The following is a 22117-nucleotide window of genomic DNA, read 5'->3' on the forward strand; positions in this document are numbered from 1 at the left end:
CAATTCCGATATTTTACTTTCCTCTTTAGATAGAAAAAACCAGCCCCAAGATATCTTCACAACAAACTCTCCTACCAGGAAGAATAGGACAGGCAAATCTGGCATAACCCATGCTCTGCAATATCATCAGCATGCAGAGAGAAAGCAAGTTCTTTGCTAAGAATGGATCCTCACTAGGACACAGTAAGAGGTCACTCACAAACCAAGCATATAAACTGCTCAGTCGTTGCCAAAGCGTCTTCCACAGGGAGCAGTTGCTACTGAAGGTATTCATGAGCAGATGCTGAAAGCAGTTGCAGGAGTCAGCCCACCCTCACTGTTACAAATTATTTTTTGCCCTGAGCTAATCCAAAATGAGGGAGCCAAGATACCCTGCACTGAAACAGCTACCAGTGGAAGGGTTCAAAGACCAAGTGCAAACATTTAAAACATAGACACAGTGCATCCCAGACCATATCTTTCATTGTAACCTGGATCCTACCTTGCTGCTGGGCACCAGTGCTGTTGAAGTAGATTCAGTGGTTAATTTCCATTCTGTGCTGGAGCTGCCATCCAGCAGCCTTTCCACCAAATACACACCTCATCTTGGTGCTACTGTGCTTAACTCCCTTCTCTGACGCGACTCTTCCATCTCTGGGAAGAAAGAAGAGCCTAATATTTCTCTCTAATACCCTCTCCTCCACTGAGCCCAACTCATAGCTGAGTTCACCTTCTCCCCCTGGTAACCCAAGACAGGGGGTGCCACAATCCTCTCCTACTGCCTTGATGAAGAGTTGAACTCTTTACACACCTGGTCTTTCCTCTCCTCCTTTTCCACACACACTGCCCCTCCACCCTGTGCTTGGTGGTTCTCTATGCTGCTCTGACACTTGTGAAGATCCTCTACTTGTCTCACAGAGAAAATTATGTTTGGCTGGGGGGAGCAGTACAAGACTGGCTGCTGCTGACTGTTGCAGGACTCAGTGGATGAAAGATATGACCAACTATGCCGAGCAGAAGGCCAGCTCCAGCACATGGTTCTCATTATCTCCTCTGGGAGCTGGTGGGGAAAAGTCAAGACCTAGTTTAGGTCCTGATTTTTCAGCCTTACGTTTTTCATGCAGTCATTTCAATTAACATTACTCCAGACCTCCTAGACAGGACAGACTCAGTACCCACATCGGGTAACTGCTACATGTGGCCAGTGGCTCTGCAGCCTGGCTAGTTGGCTCAAGTTTTCCCTTCCCATGCTGGATGGGGTCTGTTTCTGAAGCTAGAGGTATTGCACCAGACCAGATGGCAAACCACACACCAGCTGTGAGCTGAGAGCACTTTGTACAATGGTACCTAACAACTGACACAACCACTGGGAAAGCCTTAAAATCTACAGAAAACAGAGATGGCCCACAGCAAATAATTAATCAAGCAAGTTGGCAGCAGAGCACTCTGGGAGATGTCCCCTGTCTGACAAATGTCACCTGCCTTCCTGGTGCAGCCAAGCCAGTTCAGCCTCCCACATTCAGCTTCTTCCCCACAGGGCCAGGGCTTGGACATCATGCTCTCTGGTTCAGCACAAACTCAGCAGGTGTTCTATAGGCCTTACCCAGTACTTCTCTCTCTCAAAAGCCCCCAGTACCCCCCCCAGATATATCTTGCTGACACTGCAACCCCAAGCATGTGATTTTTAGCAGGATCGTGCTTATTCTGGAGACCTGTTAGGCAAATAACTTTGTCACTGGATACTTCCCAATCTGCAGATTTAGCAAGTGCACATTCTCCTCCATCATCCAGATCATTAATGGAAGTGCTGAGCAAAAACAGACCCACAACAGATGTCCCTGAATTTCACTCAACAGACCCCTTCCTTTTCCACAGTGAACTGTGGATAACTCTCTGGGTATAATTATCCAATGGGTTTTGTACCTACCCAACATCCCATCTAGATCACCCTTAAAAGCCGCTTGACTGGCAGCCAAGGCTCTCTGTCACCATGCCCTTACCCTGTCAGAGAGGAAAATTGGATTATTTTGACCAGATTCTGTTCTTGATGTGTCCACATAGCTCCTGCTCATCTCCAGTGTTACACATAGTGAGATTATTTGATCCAGGATTTTTGGTGTTTTGTTTTGGGGTTTTTTTGTTTGGTTGGGGTTTTTCATTGTTGTTGTTGTTGTGGGGTTTTTTGTTTGTTTTGGTTTTCTTGTTTGTTTTTTTGTTTTTTAATGGGTTTTTTTGAGGGGGGATTTAACTGTGAGCAGTTCCTGGCTTTTGGCCCCAGTCCCCATTTTGAAGAGGGGGAAATTCCTCGGGAATTCTTGTAGATAACAACGACTAATTCTGGGATTACTTTGTGTGAGGTTCACCACACCGAGAGGATCTGAAAAAATCCTGGTTATCTAAATACTCTCTTCCTTGCACTTTTCTTACTCAAGGCCAGACTTTAGCCCCCATCACCATCATGGCTTGTGCTCTCCACTCGCCCGCAGCTGTGTCTGAAGGCTGAGACAGCGCACCGGCGCTGGGTGTCCTCAGCAGCTGCTGTCGGTGCTTCCTCTCAGCAGAGAAGCAGCGCGGCACCGTCCCTGGTTCGCGTCCTGCGAAGGATGGAAGAGGAGGATGTTCCGACCGCTCTTGCTTGGTGCGTGCTGCCAATAGAGTCCCGAAGCGCGGGGTGGGTGCGAACCTCCCTGCTGCACATGTTAAAGCTGGGCTCAGATAGGTCCGCAGCCGTGAGAGGTGGCTCTAATTTGCGGTCCCAGCCGCCGCTCAGAGCCCGGTACCGTCGGGGCTGCGGCTCCGGCCCGACCCGGCGGCAGCGCCCTCAGCGCGGGCGGCAGCGCCACCTAGCGGCGGGCTGCAGGGTGTGCCGCGCTCCTGCCCGCGGCACCGCTAATGCCTCCGGGAAAACCTCCGGGAAAAACCGCCCCCCTCCCGCGGCACGGATAAAGCCAGTGAAAAACCTCCCCACTACCGCGGCACCTCTACAGCCTCCGAGAAAATCCTCCCCCTTCGCTCTCGCCCACTCCCCAGCCCGGCTTCACCGGTTCTCGCAGCCTGGAGCTCCTTCTACTCCCGCCCTCGCTAAGTCTCCGTGTCTGCAGCGCGTCCTCTGCCCGGCCCGTGCCAGAGCTGCAAGGCTGCTCCCCTGCATCCCGCACCCTCCGCACATCCCTTCATGCGCCCCTAAGACAAGTTGTTCCAGCTGTGCAAGGGTCCTCAAAGACGCCTTCAGCGGGGATGACGGCTTCCCCTGAGCAGTGATTCCTACGCGGGAGGCAACCGATTGCTCTCTGTGCCCTCAAAGTAGAAAAAAACCCAACTCAACAAAAACAGTCAAATCCTCAAGATACATCCCCTCCAAAGCAGGCCTGCTGTCTATTTCAGCTCACCAGCACACATAAGAAGGACTTTTCTTCACAAAGTACCGGGAGGAGACATTCCTAGGAAGTGTCAGGGCAATAGCACTGACCTGGGAAAGGAGGGTGCTGTTATTAGCTCCCCAAGCCCCAGAAAGCACCACCACTTTCCTCACACCCACAGGTCAGCACTGCAGACAACTTGCCAAACAACAACAGCGATATAAAATCTTTCTAGCTAGGTCTGGGAAGTTTATTGCTCTCTCTTCTTTTGCCAGAGAGGACAGCAGAGCAAAGGGACTGATGCTGGGCTGGCTGATGGTTTGCATTCCCTGGGGAAGGCACGGGGCTGCGGGGTGGGGGGAAAGGCAAGGCTTCCTGACAGCACTGGAAAGGCAGGATCCTCATTTTGTGTGGAGGGATGTGGCTATTTGAAAAGTTGCAATGCCTCTTGGAAGGGGAGAAAGGGTTCCCACAAGATACTCTCTGCAAACCCTCCTACTGGGTTGATCCTTGCCCCTTGAAAGATACTTCCCACTCCAGCAGCCTGTATGGATGGAGCTACAAAGAGCTCTTAGAGGGCTGAAGCCTTCTGGAGATGCAGAGCCCTGCCTCCAGGGCCCTGCTCTGCACTGCTGAGTGGGGGCAGCACCTGTAGAGCAAGGGGGATGGAGCAGCTCACCTCATCCCACAGAGCATCACCTCTGAAGCACCAAGACTGGCAGTTTAGGTAGAAAAAGAGCAACTGTGAACATACCACTTCTTCAAGTGTTTTGCATCAGGCCCAGAGAGTTGTGGGGAATGGCGCTAAATCCAGTTGGTCAACGATCGCTAGTGGTGTTCCCCGAGACTCAGTTTTGGGGCCAGTCCTAACATCTTTATTGATGATCTGGACATGGGGATTGGGTACAGCCTCAGTAAATCTGCAGCTGACACTAAGTTGGGTGGGAGTGTTGATCTCCTCGAGGGTAGGAAGGCTCTACAGAGACACCTGGACAAATTAGTTGGTTAAGGACAACTGCAGGAGGCTCAATAAGGTGACATACTGGGTCCTGCACTGGTATTGCAGGAACTGAAGGCACAGCTACAGGCTAGGGGAGGAGCGGCATGAAAGCTGTTCAGAAGAAAAGGGCTTGGGCTCAATATGAGCCAGCAATGTGACCAGATGGCCAAGAAGGCCAATGCCATCCTGGCCTGTAGCAAGAATACTGTGGCCAACAGAACCAGGGAAGCGATCATGGCCCTGTACCTGGCACTGGTGAGGCCACAGCTCAAGTACTGCTTTCAGTTCTGGCCACTCAGTTCAGAAAGGACATTGAGGTGCTGGAGTGTGTCCAGAAAGACTCATGAATGATCTAGAAAACTTGGCTTGTGAGGAATGGCTGATGCAGCTGTGTTTGTTTTGTGCTGAGAAGAGGAGGCTCAGGAGGATCTCATCACTCTCTACAACTGCCTGAAGGGAGGGTGCAGTGAAGTGGGGACTGGTCTCTTCTACTCTCCCTACAGAGGACAAGAGGAAATTACTCAGATTAGATACTAGAAAAAAATTTTTCACTGTTAAGGTGGTCAAGCATTGCAATAGGTTGCCCAGGAGTGTGGTGGAGTCACCATCCCTGGAGGTACATAAGAGGCATCAGGATCTGGTGCTGGGTGATGTGATTTAGTGGTTACAGTGGTAGTGGTGGGTGGATGGTTGGACTTGATGATCTTAAAGGTGTCTTCCAACCTTGATGATTCTATGATTCTGCATGTTGGCACAGATGTGCAACACAGCTGAGGGAGCACTCCTGGGGCAGCTGTAGACAAATAAGAGGAGAGCTGGCAGTTGCTCCACCAGGACCAGCTGTTACAGAAAGTGCCCCAAATAACACCATGCAGAAGAGAGACCACTCCATTACCCCCGTATGTTCACCATCCCTTCTCTAAAGAGACCTTCTAAATGTGGAAGCCAGTTTACTCCTATTTCCCAACACTTCAGCTGACTGGTCCTGCCTTTCCCACACCTGGGGAAAGCACTGTTACACCACCACCCAACATGCTGCCAAATCCTGAGCAGTAGCCCTTTGTCAGGGAAGGCTGGACAGGGCACAGGCTGCTGCCATCTCCCAGCATTGAAGGTGCAGCCCACAGCCCTGTGAAAGGCCAAATCTCATTCACCAGGTAGGAGCCAACACCCACCCAGAGGCTTGGACAATTGGACTCAGGCTCTGAGGAACATCTTGGCTTTATGAAGCACAGTGACATGCTCAGTTCAGGTGGTAAAACAACAGCCTGATTTTTTTATCATCTCTCTCACTTCTAGCTCCCTGGTGGTGAGCAAAGGCACTCAGGCAGCAGGACCAGCTGATGACTGCAGAAGGGGTAGGCACAGAGGGACAGAGCCTGCTGGACATGTCTCTAACCTTCAGGAAGAGACAGTATTGAGACAGAAAAAGCAGCACTCCTCTCATAGTTCTGTATGAAGGTCAAGTATGAAAAAGGCATCAAAGAAATCAGTCAATTAACCAATCCATACATGATAGCATTTATTAGTTGTTTTAACACCTCTCCCAGTGGCAGGTGCACCATGAGAGGAGTTGACTCTGGGACCCTTCTGTCCCAAGCCCATGAGACTGGCCATGGGCTGGGACCATTGACAATGCCTGACACACTCTGCAGGACAGAGCTGGACCCTGCTCAGTTTTTAGGGTTTGAGGCAGTAGGTACTCAAGTTAAATAGATTGTGTAATATTGTACAAAAGGGACACCACAGGTAACACCCATTAAAGTTCATGGGATGCAGTTCCTTGCATCACAGAGAAGAGAGAGCCCAGACAGATCCCCTCCCTACATAGCCTTAAAAAACAGCAGGAGTTTTCCATTTCAGTGCTATTCCCACCAGTAATAAATTAGGGCTTCCCTGCAGAGTAGCAGCAGGTTTGAGCTCTATTCTTCCCCAAAACTGGGGACCATGGAGAGAGCAGTGCTGCTTTGAGAGGAATTTCCCTACCTTTTTTCCAAGGAGAGTCTTGGTGCATGCAGGATTCTATCAGTCCCCAGGAAGGAAGTGAGGCACAAGGCAAACCCAAGTGATGCAGAGAAGAAGGAAAAGCAGAACCACAACCCTGAGGTCTCCAGCCCTCAGCCTCTTTCTCTTTCTCTTGTTACCAGCCTGCCACAACTCGCACCTCACTCTGGCATGCCACCCACTGCAAGGCAGATACACCAAAGGCCAATATGCAAGTTATGCTGAAAGCTCTTACCCACAATGATCTCTTCCTAAACCCCATCAGGCACTTGGGCTTCAGACAGAAGCAAAAAGTTTCCCCTTTCCCTCTCTTCCCACTTCCATCCCAATCTCTTCTTCCATCCTTCGGTTTTAATCCCCCTTTGATTTGCGGGTGCTACTCAGATAAGTTTTTATGAAGAAGTTGAAGAAGAGGGCCAATAAAGTGGTATACAAGACAGTTGAAAAGAAAAACATCAGCCAGTTGACTTGGCAGAGCTTATTATCCTTCCAGAAGAACAAAAAGATGTTCATTATTACAAATCCCATCATCTGCACCATCTGTGAAGTGGTGATTAGCATGGCGATGGAGGTGGGTACCCGGATGCCCATGGCTGTCACAGTGTAGTAGCAGTACGTCAAACAATGGATACTGAGGTTCAAGGCTGCGTTCCACCCCAAGCCAGCTGCCATATCCTTATAGGCACACCAGGCTATAATCATCGTGGCTAAGTGGTGGTACCAGTGGACAAAAATGAGCTTCTTCTTCCGGAGAACAATGAACAGAGTGTCACCTGGGGTTGAGGGAGAGGTGTATCATTAGTCAGGTGAAAGCACAGCAGTTGCATGAGTTTTCACATGAGACAGACCAAGCAAACTTCAATGCTGAAGCCATTATGTGGTTTGATCCCAACAAAACCTAGGTTCCCATTTAAATAATCTGTATTGAAAAAGACCATTTAGGCACCCTACCTGCTGGCATGTTTGTAGTATAAGAGCCCCTTGCCCCAGGTTTGCTTTCCCAGATCTACATGCACTGCACTTCAGACCGGCTCTTCTTTACTTCTTTATATGAAAACTCGGTGGAAAGGCCAGCCCTCCCTGCCTGTCTGCTGGCCCCTCGCCACAGTCATTCCAGTGCAGAATTGCCTAGTCCAGGCACTGGCCTGGGGATCCAGGCTGCAAGCCCATGGAGAGCAAGCATATCATCTGAGTTGAGCAATAGGGAGCAAGAAAATGAGTGACACATGCAAGGATAAACAACCCTTTTCTCCAAGTAGCATTTGGACAGAGACCTGTAGAAGAAAATCTGCTTGTAAAAGCAAAGGAGTTATAAACACACAGGATAAGGAGAAATTTCAGACTCACCCAGTTCGACAAGTTTGCTCAGCACAAATAGATACATCCAAAGTTTGGAAACAGGGTGGATGAAGAAGGATTGGCTACATACTGATCGCTTAAATCCCTTGGTAAGGAGGAGGAAGGCCATTTGCTTCCAGACCCGACAGGCTGCAATGACACTGCAAGAAAACCAAAGGAGAGCTGAATACTGTGCCCAGGGCCTCAACATAGCCTCTGATAGCTCTGCACCTATGGATATTCAGTTAACTCCACCTTGATGCTCAGGGCAGTCTCGGAGACATTTAAACAAAATTTGCCTTCTTAGACTTCCTAACAAGTTTTAGCCAGGATTTAAAACCTATTCCTGCAAAACAGAGCAGCATTAAAGAGTGCTTCCTCATTACATCCCCTGCTTCCAATGCTTGAAGAGGCACTTGAGCAAAAGCTGCCCCACCTGATGAGAAATGGAGGACAACTGTCCTGATGTCTCACCATTATGACATGGGCCCACAGGGAGCATTTATATCCTCCTGCGGCAGGCAACTCCTACAGCTTATGAGAAGAAATACCACTTTTTCTTTGTTATCAACCTATATGTTTCATTTGCACAAGCTTGTCTCTGAACAGACCATGAACAGTCATCCCCTGGCCTCCCCTTTCCCACAACCTGTGATTTTACAGACCACTGCCATACCCTGCCCTGACAGAGGACAACCAGTGTCTCTTTGACCTTATCAAAGTTACAGAGGCAGTAGTCTAGTCTTCCTCTGTCCCACCAAACAGACAGAAAAAGTTGTGGAGATGAGGGCAATTTTCTAAAATTGACACCTGCTTGTTTAAATACAGAGCATGGGCTGAAATATTTTCATGGCCACTACAGGAAACCTTTACTCTAAGACTGGACAGTTTGAAAACACATTTTAGATAATCTTTTGTGCTTCTGTGAGTGTAGCAGAATTTTCCCCACCTCCTACACAACGGGATTAGAGGGGATTAGAGAAAAGGGGGGGGGGGGGGGGGGGGGGGAAGGGAAAGAAATCTAAATTTTAAAGAGTAATAGACCTCAAATCAAACTCGCAATTGGCAGGCACCCTTTCAATGTGGGAAGATCTCTGCTCTTGCAGGCTTCACATTCAAATCTATCCACTAATGATTTTCAAGCACCCTCCCCAGCAATCCTTTTGTAACTCATTTGACTTGCTGGAATATTTCTGGTGAGAAATAAATGACTTGTATAAGCAGGTCACTCCCCTAGTTAGAAAGGGCCTTCAAGAGAAAAAATTTAATTTCCCTAGTGACATAGTGGATAACCAGAACTTTCCATCAGTCTGGTTCTGAGGGAAGGTCTACAACTGTCTCCAGATTTGGCAGAGGCTCTTACCTGAACAAGGTCAGGCTGAAGGACCACAGGGTCAGTGGTGCACGCAGGCTGAAGGGCCTCCGTTCCTTCATGAAATGCTGGATTCCAAAGACCGTGATCAAATAAATGAAACCAATAATAAAAGACTTTTGCCTGCGAGTAGAGAAGAGGGAGCACTCAGGAAAAGACCCAAACTTACCTATTTTTAGCCAGACTTCAGTAGCCTCAGGAAAGTACTCTCACCAAGAAACAAAAGATCTCCCATTCTCATGTTAAGATTGGGTTTGGTCACAAGAAGCCTGCCCTGACAGTGAGAAAAGCTAGCAAACAAGAACCCTGGGAACTGTACAAAAGAAAGCCAACTGTTACATCATGGAGATTTCCACAAGACCTTGATGGGATGACGCAGGTTCTGGTATCCTGTGAGCAGGATCCAAAGCAAATACATCAATGCATTTCATCCCTTTACACATGAGACTCTACAGGCAGAGGATGCCCGTATAGGATGCCTAAAAAGGTCTGCTTCACGTAAGCTAGAGCCTCAAGTGCCTTGTGTTACATCCCACACCTTTCAAGTTTTAGTGCAGCATGGCAGGGCTGAGTGCCCTATTTGCCAGTGCAAGGGCTGCAGTGGCCATTCGTGGCTGCTCTTTACCCTCTTGCCACATCACCATCTCCCTACAAGCTGTAGCACCACCCGGACCACTGTTTGCTTTGCCGCATGCACTGCTGCAGCCCTTCCTCCACAGCCTCAGGTATGCAACAAGAGACCCCCAAACTTCTCCTCCTCGGGACTGAAGATCCTCACAACTGTTCTGCTAAAAGCAGCAGAACCCAATAGGGCTACCCAGAGTCCGGGATGCACCGGGTCAGCAACCTTCTCTCCCTCTCCTCTCACCAATTCTCCTCCATCCATTTCCTGGCTTCCAGGTGATTGAAGTTCTTCTCGAAGTCATACGCCCCCAGCAGCTGCAGCTCCGACGGGTCAGTGTTCGTTTCCATATCCAGCATCCCCGGGAGCGACCCGAAACGAGCAACTCCCGCACGCTTCACCAGTGGATATAGTCCCGGGAGTGCGCTCCACCCCAACATCGCACCGCGGCGGGGGGCGGGACCGGGAGCCGGCCGGTCCGGCGAGTAACCGGAGCCTCCTACTCCTTGTGTTGGGTAAGGAGGGGGAGGCTCCGGTCACCCAGGGAGGCTGAGCGGTGGGTCCTCCCGTTCACTGGGTACCAGCCCCATTCAGCCCAGCTCGTCCCTCAGCAGATGGGCAGGGTGATTCCAACACTATCAACCAGCAGCAGGCAAAAATTCCCTTGCCCTGACTGCAGTTAGCAGTTGCGCCTTCTTCACCATAGACTGAAGCATCTGGCCGCTGCTGGAGACTAGATGGGTTCTGGGTAATCTCCTACGTAAGTTCCTGCAGCTGAAAATGGCTCCAGCACAGTTAAAATCCCCTGAATGCAGCATATCTCGTTGCACCCTCTGATCACTCATCTTGGTGTCTCACCCAAGTGTCATGTCTTTACACACATGCAACAGCAGCACCCTACAAAGCTCACAGACTTGGGAGGGGTTTGCCTCACGCAGGTTTGTCTCACTGCACCTGCACACGAGTCATCTGCTTAACTGCTGCCTCTTCAAACAGGTGAACATTTGCCTGTGTGAGACATTTCATAGGATTGTAGAATGCTTTGGGTTGGAATGGACCTTAAAGATCATCCAACCCCTCTGTCGTGGGGAGGGGCATCTTTCACCAGACCAAGTTGCTCAAAGCCTTATCCAGCCAGGCCTTGAACTCTTCTGGGGATTGGGCATCCACACTTTTCTCTGTATTTGACAATGCAGCAGCATGAGAAAATCAGGAAAGAATTTGACATGTAGGAATTAAAATCCTTTGGTGATTTTTGCACCACTCCCAACTTACGCTCCCCATTTTGCAGAGCACTTGCATGTTTTCTGTGGAAAGTTCAGCTTATATGTCAGCAGCAGTGGTTTTGCCATACCCCACACAGGGAAAACACCCTGTACATGGCATGAGCTCCCACTGTGCCTTGCACAGCTCTCACCTTAGTGTTTCCAGCTTCAAGGAGGTCCTGCCCTTTCCAGAGGACTGCAGGTCAGGGATTGTGCAGTCTCCATTACTGGGTCACTTGTCTTTCATCTTTCATCGCCTACTTTGGGCAGTAGCATCACCAGGCGGAATATTCAGGTACATGCTGAAGGAAACTTTCCTCTGTCGCAAGGGCACACCACAAGACCAGGTGCAACCAGCAATAAAGCCAAGGGTAAGAGCAGAGCAGAGCAGAGGCAGCAGAGTAACACAGACTTTTTGCGCTAGCTTCTAATGCATACATGTTGACATTCAGTCTCATTATTCAGCAGCAAAGCCACATTTGGGAACCTTATAAATTTATCCTCCTCCATGCTCTTGACAATGGTTTCACTGTTGCTGACTTTTTTGCCTGCATATTGTCTGGATTTGCTGTTCTTAGATGGAATACAGTTATCTGTTTGAGGCACTACAAGTACAAAATACCTGCTTGTTTGACCTATGCTTTAGCAACTGTTAAACAAGGCCTCCTTTATGTAAGACTCCATATGACAAAAGAAACAACCTTTAAATACCTCTTGGGAGATGCAAGGATGAGTTGGATTACCTGAGTAGAAAAGGTGCTGATATTGACATAATTTCTTATTCCTAATTTAGTTCTAGGTTCAGTAAAGTTTTCACTTTGAAACTGTTTCATGCCACATGAACAAGAACAATGTCTCTCCTAGGGCAGGCCTGTCTATCCATCTCTTAGGTGGTGGCATGTTCAGCTACAGGAGAAGCTCATGGCTGCAGCTGTTTGGTACCACCTGACCAGGCAGCTGGCAGCCCTCCCCAGGTGTCTCCTTGAACAACACATGTAGAGAACAGAAGCAGACAGCAGGGATGAGCTCTCAGCATCCTCTGAGATACCTGTCTTGCTTAACAAGGCAGGCTTTGTCACAGACTGAAAGCTCACCTGCGCAATCCAGATACAGTTGTGACATTCTGTTTATCCTCTTTTCTCCCCAGTGTCAAATACCTCTGTTTGCACTCCTGGATCTGGGTGGATTAGCATGCAGAGAGCTGCCAAGTCCAGTGCCTGGTCACTGGCACTGCTCAGAACCACTGCTGGACTCAGAATGCTTTAGAAGCTGACATGCAATATGGACATCAGAGTGACTTGTAAATAAAGAGATGAGCTTATTTTCACACATTACAGTGAACTGCACAGGGCTCAGCCGCTGCAGGTGAGGAAGTGGAGCCCCAGCAACACTTCACACACAGTAGGAACATCAGGGTGCAGCCCTGAATCAATGGGAGGGGAGCACTTCATTCTTCTGTCTTCCAACTGAGTGGGAAGGAGACAGAAACCCTATGGAACAGAAGCCTCCATGCCTTTCTTTTGAGCTCATAAAGGCTAGGTAGGACCTCAAAGAGAAATGCAAATTTTGTGAGGACCATGAAATAAGGTTGTGAATCCTTATGGAGAGCTGGGTCCCACTAGATTTCTTCTACAGCATTCCAGAAATAATTCTTCTGTGAGGTAGCCCTAAATAGATTAAATCCTCACTTAAAGCTTAAATTGCTATTTTCAACAAGAGTTTCAGTTTTCTGGTAAAGATTCACTTTTTCACCAATGCACATGGAGAAAGAACTAGTTTCTGATATGGTGACTGAGCATCACCTACATTCTTATTTGCCCTGTGGTCAAGAGTATAAGAAATTGATTTTTGCACAAATACCACATTTTGTATCCCAAGTCTTAAAATAAATTTCCTGTAACAGGACAGTAAACAACAAATAGACTACTTTGGTGGTAGATAGCACGTTTGCCTTCTGTCAAGGCTTGAGAGCATATAGATGTTTGTGAAATACTCCAGGCAGCAGTCAGAATGAGTAACAACTGGTACCATACAAAGTGCACGAAGTGGTTTCTAGAAAGACAGAGTACATAATCTCTTTTCTAAGAATACTACAAATTAACAAAACTAAAACTTTAGGAAAGTAAAAGGACAACAAGCATTTACAGCTGCCTAGCCTCACAGATCAACCTCTTCCATAGCAAGTGACACAAAAAAGACTGCACAAAGAAGTCCATAGGACTTAAACATAGTGGGTACAAGGCAGGAGTCAAGAGAGGAGCTACAATAACTAGAACAGGGCAAAACATGATGACTGTGGGCCAGAGGCAGTGCGGCCACCAAAGTCTTCAATTGCTTTTTGGCTAGCTGACTGTCACTGTACTGCCACCACCTACCTGCCTGATGCACGCAGGTGGGAACAGGGAAACAAGGAGGCAGAGTTGTTAATTAAAAAAAAAAAAAAAAATTAGTTCCACGTATAATATGCCAGTTCAGGTTGGCCTTAAATATGAGATACCTGACAGCTTGCAGAACAAAAGTGCACACAGAGTCAGCCTCACTCAAGCTGGGCCTTGCTCGTCTGAGCTGTGCTGCCACCCCCACCAGTGCAGAGGACAGAGAGGTTTTTTTGCCCAGGAGGCAAGGGTATTGCGCATAACCACTTCCAAATCAGCTTGTTGTACTGCCTGTGATTGCTACTTGTGATTTACACATCACAGCAGTGAAAGCCATTGAGGGATCTCCTTGCACAAGCACATGCTTTCATCAAAGCTTAGAATAATGACCTGATTCCATATGACCCTCTTGACTGCAGAGAATAAGACTTCATATAAGGGCCCTCCCAGGGCAGCTTCATCACCACACCAACCACACTACAAAAACAAAGAACAATCTTTGTTTTCTTGATCAAAATATCTTTTAACCCCTTTGACACCAACAGAGGTGGCATGGCAGGTAAAGCATGATTTTACATGTATCACAGTTTGTTTTAAGTAGGTTTAATAGGTGAGAAGAAATGGTAAGGATAAGGAAACAAGCCTTTTCTCCTGATTGATACCCTAACTTTGGAAAGCAGCCTAGTTTTAACATATATTGCAGCAAAGAACTTGACAGAAGGTGCTCGAGGAGTTGCCCTGAGCTATTAGGCTTACACTCAGCTAATACAAAACTAACGCTCACATAAGTGGTGAAACAGTGGAACAAATTTCCCAGAGAGATGGTAGATGTCCTACCTCTTAAAACATTCAAGGCTGAATGGGGGTCTCAGCAACCTGATTTAGTTAAAGATGTACCTGGTCATTTCAGGGAGCTAGGACTGGATGATGTTTGATCCCTTCCAACCCAAACCATTCTATGATAATCCCTAAATGCAAAAGCTGATGCAAAATGAGGTATTATTTACATTTTCTGGCACTTTGTATGTCGGCAGCTCTGAAGAGCTTTTTTTTAGAAGGGGCAACAGCAAGTAATGCGACTCAATAAATAGCATAGCTATTTGAAAACCAAAGCCTCAAGTACAGGAGCACATACATTTTTGCATAGATTGAGGCTTTGTAAGAGCCAGTCTGCAGAAGATTGTTAGTAGCTGGCTTGGGTAAAACCCAGGCAGTGGGCATCACTTGTTCCAAGGAGAGGGAAGAGCTGCAGTGCAAGGGTCAGAGGCAAAGAGTTTCAGTCAGGAGGTAGGCAGGAGACACTGACTCAGGGAGGACTAAGACCTGTGCAGATTTACCAACTTGCCTTCATTGCCTTGCTTTGTCAAGTTTAGCTATAACGTTTTCTACCAGCCGCCATGGCACACGTACATTTCTTTGGAGATGTAAGAGAATACCACGGGATAAACCTCAGCAATCAGAGCTGCAGGAAAAGCTGTGGGTGACCCCAACACAGCACAGCGCTGGGTAACTGTGAGCATGCCTGGACCTGAGGCTCGATGCCTCACAGGTCTGTTAGCACAGGGCACCAGCCACCACAGCCTGTGACACCAAGGTCTCCACCAAGGGGCTCTCAGATCTTTGGCCATTAGAGGGGAGCAAACACTGCAAAAGTGCAGGGAGGCATCACCTGCTGAACAGAGACCCAAAAGCAAGAGCAGGCAGGAGGTTTGCTGTGCTTCTTCCTGACTCTCTGGAGGTGTTAGTTGTCCTCCCCTGGAGAAACATGCCCTCAGGCCCAGGGGGAAGAGAGGATCCCCTGCTCTATGCAAGCAGTCCATCTGTCTTCCTTCTGCTTCCCCAGCCTCAGATAGGCTTCATTGCCTTGCAAGAGTCACTCAAACAGGCTGCTACAAATAGTTTAGGGTTTAACATCTGCACAGTATCAGAGGAAACAATCCTTCCTTGCAGCTCTCTGAGGTTTGATTAGAGGTCATTAAGAGAGACAGCTCAGCAACAGCATCTCTTCTTTGTAGCCTGGCAAGATACAGCCATAATCAGCAGCCCTCGTACCTGTATCAGACCCTCCCTGTACAATGTTTGGGCATGGTCCTTCTCAAGGATGTGTGTGATGATGAAGGAATTTGGGCATTTGAGAACAATTTTGCATAGAGCAAAACAACGTATTGTCCCTTCATGCATATACATATATTTTTAAATATATGGGGAACACACTGGTTGTGTCTGCCTTCCCTCTGCCATTCAAGAGAGTGCTTTCCAAGCATGAAAGAAAACCCAAAGCAGATGCACTGAATAGGAATATGAGACCTCTCAGAAGGGACCACTTGGAGTCCTTACTAGTGGTCCGTTATTTCTTGCTCTCTGACCTAGTTGCTCTTACCACTTTGAAAGATCTTTGAAGAGAAAATAACAAAGGGGCTATCTTATATCCTAAGGGTTAAACAAAATGGTGATGACATCAGGAGCTATTAACCCAAAGATTATGGAGTCATAATCTGCAATGACCCTTCACAAGAATGCTATCAACTCTAAGCTAAGGGTTACAAATCACATGTAAAACATCCATGATGCAAATCACCTCCAAGGAGCTCTTTTGTCGATACCCTATAATTTACGAACCCTTTTGTTCTCTAAAGCCTGTTGGTAGGCCTGCTGGTGTTTGGAAACACTGATTAAGACAACTACATTGAGTGGGCAGCTGGGCTTTTGCCTGGAGTTGCTATGTCTTCAAGCAATAGTTGGATACACATACAGAACCAGAGAACCTGAGATTTGCAGAGAATCTACTAATTTAATTCATCGGTGTCTGTTTTCACAGTTGAAAATTTGGAGGCTGAGACTAATTTAACTAACAAGTTCTTGAACAAATGCATGTATAAATATACCATTAAAGGACTTCTGATTAAGATCAAAGGTGTCCTTTGAACAAACCAATCAGCTATGCCTTTATCACAGAAGTCTCAAAGTTCATGCTAAGTTTAAGAACATCTGTAGGCATTCATGCACATACCTATTGGTGTTTTCTGAAGTGTTCATTAAAGATAGACTTTGTACAAACATTCAGTATTTCTCAGACCTGGTCCTGTGCTTTAAATAAGAGTAAAATAAACCACAGCACAATAACAACATTATTGCATTGATGATACTGCCAATGTGAGCTGTTGCCTACACTGGTCATGGTGTGTAAGAGCTCTTCACTCTGCATTCTCAAAAATACAAAGCATCTTCTGCTTTGCTAAACTAAGCAAAATTGCCCCAGGGTCATTCACAGCCAGACTTTGCCAATGGCTCTATGTTGGCCCCTCTCCACTTAATCATTCTTGTGCTCCAGTCCCCAGTTGAATAATCTGCTGTCATAGTTAGCAGAAGTTACACCAACACCAGACATGCACAAAATATCATCTCTTTCCTCTGCCTGAAGTCTATCAAGACTGTAGAGTCCAGGCAAATTTGCCAACCTCAGACAAAGTTGTGAGCACAAAATCAAAGCTCAGAGCTTTGCTTTATAAAACCCCCCAGCTACAGAAGTAGGATTTAAATGCTATTCCTCTAACCCCAGCAGAAAGTGTTTGTTTCTGCTTTTTAACAAAACTAAATTAATGAGCATTCATTCTACTTGGTTCTGCCTTGAGACTCTTTTGATCCCCACTAAAGCCTGGATTGTCACCACCAGTTACTTGTGTCTTTTTTGCAGCTTTTTGGAGAACCCTTTGTGAAACTTCTTTGGAAAGTCCTGATAATGGGAACCCACACTCCTTTACCCAGCTCTGAACTAATACAGTCAGAGGACTCCTTGGTTAGCAAGGTATGACTGCAAGGAGAAGAGTCTTCAAGCCTTTGTTTGGCATTTGGGCTTTTTTCAACCCATTTTTTACGAAGCTTACTGTAATCCAACTTCCCTGATCAGACCCAACCTCTTCTTACAGTACAGGTGCTCATTCTTTTTGCTACTGGGCAGTCCTGACAAAAGGTGGATGGGATGCAATCCAAACACCCAACTGTGAAAGGTGTCTCCATGCTGGCCAAAAGGTCTGCAGTGTTTTCAGCTCCTCCCCACTTTGTAGCCCAAACTACAGGCAGGGTTTTTGAGATCAGCTTTTATCAGTTTTGTCTTTTATTCTTGCCAAGGCCCTCAGCTGCTTACCTGTTTAGTTTTTATGAAAATTAACCATTCAATCCTCCTTACCAGTTAGCTTAGCTTAAAAGACTGTCCTTAATACTAGTCCATGTAGATCACTGGTGGATTCAGGGCATAGCCTTTAATATTTCCCTGCCTAGAGCCCAAAATCTAGCGTTACTACTGCCTGAACTGATAGATCACCTTACCCAAAGATTTGCAGGAAAGGCACTGAAGTTCAACTCCATCCAAAGCATCTGATGAACTCTGTTTTCATTATAACACAGGATTTTCCCTGTGTTACAGAACAACAAGTTTCCCTGTGTTGCAGAACAACAAGTTCTTGTGTAATGTTATTTCTTTTTCTTTTTTCCCCAGCAAGATACACAGGCTAATCTGTGTTGTTTTCAATAATGCTTTGGGTATTATTTTTCTGTTTACTGACATACTGTCCTAAGAGCAAACATCAGATGTGTAGGGCTGCTGTTGGCCTTGTTAACCATACCATTCTGTTTTCAATAATTCTTCTAACCTTCCATGTTATCTTGGATTTCTCAAAACCAACTTCCTTTGAACTACAGATAAATGGTTCTGCATATCACTGTAACCACACTTACACCTCTTCACAATCAAGCAGGATCCCTCTGGTTTTCCAGGATTGCCAATAACAGAAGAAAACTCAACTCTGCAAAGCTCTTTGCTAAAATAGCTGAGTTTTACATCAGCACATGGTTTGATCTTGGAAGAACTTACCTTATAGAAATGGTTACAACTGAAGTCAAAGGAGATGGGATTAGGTTAGTCAGCAGCATCACTACCATAGCACTAGCACAGATGTATTACTAAAAAATAATTCAAAAGTTTTCCTTAAAAAGATTGCTACAGAGCCATTCCTACAATGGACACCACAGAAAGCAGGTGTAAGAACCTAAAAAGTAACTAGTCCCAGCTGCATCCCACCCAGAGTCTTTTATAGCAGCAGATAGAGTGGTCCTGATGGGAGTAAGTGTACTCAGCTGGAGAGGGGGAAGCATCTTAGCAGCAGTCCCTGAGCGAGAGGGAAGAGGCTGAGAGAGAAGGGAGGAGCTTTCTGTATCCTGAGAAACGGGTCAGATATTTGGACTGATTGGCTGCCCTCAGCTGTCCTGAAAGACATAGTGCCCAGCTAGTGTGTAATGTCTCCTTGGTGTTTGCAAGGATTTGGGAAGCCCTTCCAAAAGCACAGCTTGGAAGGGACCATGGGCATTTCTGGTTTTTGAGATCATGCCTTGCCTGAGTACCTGGGAGAAAGCCGCTTTCCATTGCACTGCCTTCAGGAATCGCTGTGCAGTTCCACTTGCCATGACACAGCCCCAAGGAGGCCCTGGTGGGGACAGAGGGACTAGCTTGCTCCAACAGTGGTCTCAATGGCAAATGGCCACTGCTGGGGACTGGGGACTTGCAGAGCTTGGCTTGTAGCCTTCCTCTGTGGGAAATACTTGTTATGTGGAAGCATCAGAGAAAAGCATTGCCCACACTCTCAAGAGCATCAGAGAGGTGCATGGGGGCCATGAGGGAGATACCCACAGGCAGAGGTGAGAGGCTGATGCTGAGCCATGCACAGGCAAAGGGAAGGGGTTCCTGTCACAGAGGTGCTCTTTGCTCACTGTCACTATACGGTGGGTAAGTAAAAATCATCGTGTTCTCTCCGCTGTCCTGTGCCAGATGGAGCGACTTCACACTCACCTGTAGAGGGCGACGGCTCCTCTTTATTTAGCCACATTTTGTTGACGGTTTGGTGCCGCCACCTTACTCGGCCGGAAAAACCAGATACGGAATTGATGCGGCCCTTCTGCAGCCCACAGCCAGATTCTCCTATGGAGATGCTGCCAGTGGTTGGTGTGCGGGGACCCTTCCAAAGCCAACACTGAGGCTGGAGCAGCAGTAGTTTATGAGCTGGTTGCAAAGTCCTTCAGGGGAGCAGCCTCCCAGGCAGTGCCAGGCCCCACTGCGTGCTCCAGCAATGCTGCAGCCACTGGCACTTGGCTAAGGAGAGGAGCCATGCGAGTGTGTGGCTTCACCCCTTCCCTATTTCCCACAAGGAGGTGCCCCCAGCCCAGGGTTTGGGAAGAGCTGCGCAGCCATCACCTGAAAAAACATTCATTTGCAAACCCAGCGTGTTTCCAAGCCGGGATGGCTCCCAATCACAGGGCTGCCGTGCCTCACTCAGAGAAGTTTTGTGAGGAGCTGTGGGGCCGGGTGAACCTGAAAAGCTGGCTCAAGCGTGCCCCAAACACCTCCCTGCCGCACTTGGAGCCACTCGGGGCCCTTGCAGGGAGATCTGCACGCAGCAGCAAGACTGGGGGTGTTGCTGGAACCTGCTCATGATCCCTCTGCCCTACCAGGAGCAAGACAGAAGGGCAGAAGGCAGCTGTGCCCTGTGCACAGCTCAGCTGGGGTTACAGCTCTTGGGTGAGGCCTCTTCAGTCTTCTGAAAAGTATTGACTCATGTCCTACTTTTTCTTGAGGGGGGGGGAAAAAAGAAGGCAAAAAAAAAAAAAAAAAAAAAAAGCTTGATCCCTGCTTTCTGCCTCATAAACCACAGTTTCTATTTTTTAATTTTCCAAGTTACACCACAGCCCTGCGTGTGTGCCTCAGTACGTATGACAGGCAGGGCAGTCTGAAACTGCAGGCCCTGTGCCCAGAGATCAGGGACTGAGATGAAGGCAGAGCTGCATGAAGGATAAAGCTCACCTACATCCCTTCCCCCACCGTGGCTTTTAATGTGTGTGACAGGCTACTCATTATTCCTAATTTAACTTAATAACTAGCTTAAGGCCTTGTTATACTTTTCTTCTGTATTCAAGACTGAAAGAATAGCAAGGAGAAAAGAGAGAAAGCTATGTGTTTAATAGGAAAAGATTTACAGAGGACAGGAATAAATCTAGAAAATCTAGAGGAGCCTTCATCTTTAAAAAGTATAATGAGTATATTGAAATATTTCTGTAAAACCACCTTATAACTTAAGGAATGGCTCCTGACAATTTCTAAGCCAGTACACAGCTTTCCCTAGGGAAGACTCTTTACTTCAGGGGTGCTTTTTGAATACCCACTTCTTACTCACAGGGTCCTTGGGCAGGTTAGTGCTTTACTCCATTAGAAGGAGTTGTCACCAAATTGTGGAATCATTTTTTAATAGACTTTAATATATATCTTGACTCTCTCGATAGACATGCCTCCTAACTCTGCAATACCTGTGGGAATGAAAGCAGCCATGAGAAGTTCAAGAAGTTAAGAGCATATCTGATAGGAGACAACATGCTAATGCTGCATGTGGTGCTTGCTTGAACTTCTTTCTGAAATTGTGAATAGCAAGAAGGAAGCATAGGAAAATAGACTCACATTTTTTTAAGCCCACACAGGCTCTTGGGTCCTAAATATTTCTCTCTGCTCTTTTGCTTGCAAACAAAGCAATGTGCAGGTCTCTGTCCTTATCAGGCCACAGTGCCTCTGTTGGTGTACATGTTTGTCAGTTTGCAAACATGGTGTGTTTGTCCTCTCCCTCTTTTTATTTTTCCAAGTTCAAAACAATCCAACCAAGCTGCAAGCTTGCCAACTCTTTTGCTATATTCAGCCTAATCTAAACATACAAACTCTCACGTAGGCAGCATTAATGATCTCCTTCTTCCACCTCAGAGATGACAAAATGCCCCACCTCCACCCCCTTGTCCAAATTCATCTGCTAGGAGATGACAACAAGGTCACCATAGTGCAACTGGCAACAGGCAAGAATGCTGAAAACTTGGGGCAATATCTCTTTTTTATCTAAAAATAAACCCCAAATCCCATCAACTTCTGAATTTCAACTTGCAGACAGAAAGGTGCCAGGCAGGCAGTGCTACTACTACTAACCTACAATGCCCATTTTCCCCCTAATATCTATTAGTACTGTGCTCTGATCTCCCTCTGCCTCCCATTGGGAACTATTAGGCTCCACATCCTCAGCTCAGAGGGAATGAAGCCACAAAGGGCTGCTACAGAGCGAGGCTGATGGGTCGTCCAAAGTCATGTTCGCCCCTCTGCAACCTGAGGGTTGGGGAGGGAAGACAGCACTGCCTGGCCTCAGAAGAGCCCCCAGTTCAGAGACAGGCACTATCCCAACCTACAGCATCCTAGAAGCCCAGCCAAACTATTGTTTCACAGGTTGCATATAGAAACACATCTTGCATCTGGAAAAAGAAACACATGGAACAGCAAGCAAGGTCAGAGCCTAGAACCACCAGCGAGGGCAGCTGTGGCAGTGAGGTTACTCTCCAACTCATGCCAGCACTGCAGTGGCCCCAGTGGGAGCACGGAGCAGAGCCCTTGATCCTCGGTGTGGGGCACTGGCAGTGGGACCATCAGACAATGCTGTGCACAGGTTGTCCAACTGCACCCATTAGGTTTGCCTTAGAGTCCAGGGTGAGTAAAAACACATTAGGTATCACTCCATACCATGTCCCATGTGGGGCAACAGTATTGTCTATTCACATCAAAATGAGCAGGCATTTCCTTTTTCTTCAGAAAGGGCAGAGCTTGCTGCTTCTATAAATATGGTGTATGGCCCACTGCCTATGACCAGCTCTCTGAGCTATTGGCTGCTCATCCTGTGGTCCTGGCACTTACATCTGTCCCAGATTTTTCTTTCATCACAGGTTTGGAGATGCT

General features: G+C 47.3%; 1 protein-coding gene across 1 annotated transcript; it reads right to left on the reverse strand.

Annotated features, from left to right (window-relative positions):
* Positions 1-6682: 6682 nt before the first annotated feature.
* ELOVL3 (ELOVL fatty acid elongase 3) lies at positions 6683-10033 on the reverse strand. The gene is made up of 4 exons (XM_048310546.1): positions 9921-10033; positions 9044-9175; positions 7690-7841; positions 6683-7115 (listed from the first exon to the last, which is right to left on the reverse strand). Exons 1-4 carry the CDS (start codon positions 10031-10033, stop codon positions 6694-6696), a joined length of 819 nt encoding a protein of 272 aa, XP_048166503.1. The 3' UTR covers positions 6683-6693.
* Positions 10034-22117: the final 12084 nt, after the last annotated feature.

This window comes from Corvus hawaiiensis, chromosome 8, assembly GCF_020740725.1.
Source record: "Corvus hawaiiensis isolate bCorHaw1 chromosome 8, bCorHaw1.pri.cur, whole genome shotgun sequence".
In the NCBI taxonomy this organism is placed as follows: domain Eukaryota; kingdom Metazoa; phylum Chordata; class Aves; order Passeriformes; family Corvidae; genus Corvus; species Corvus hawaiiensis.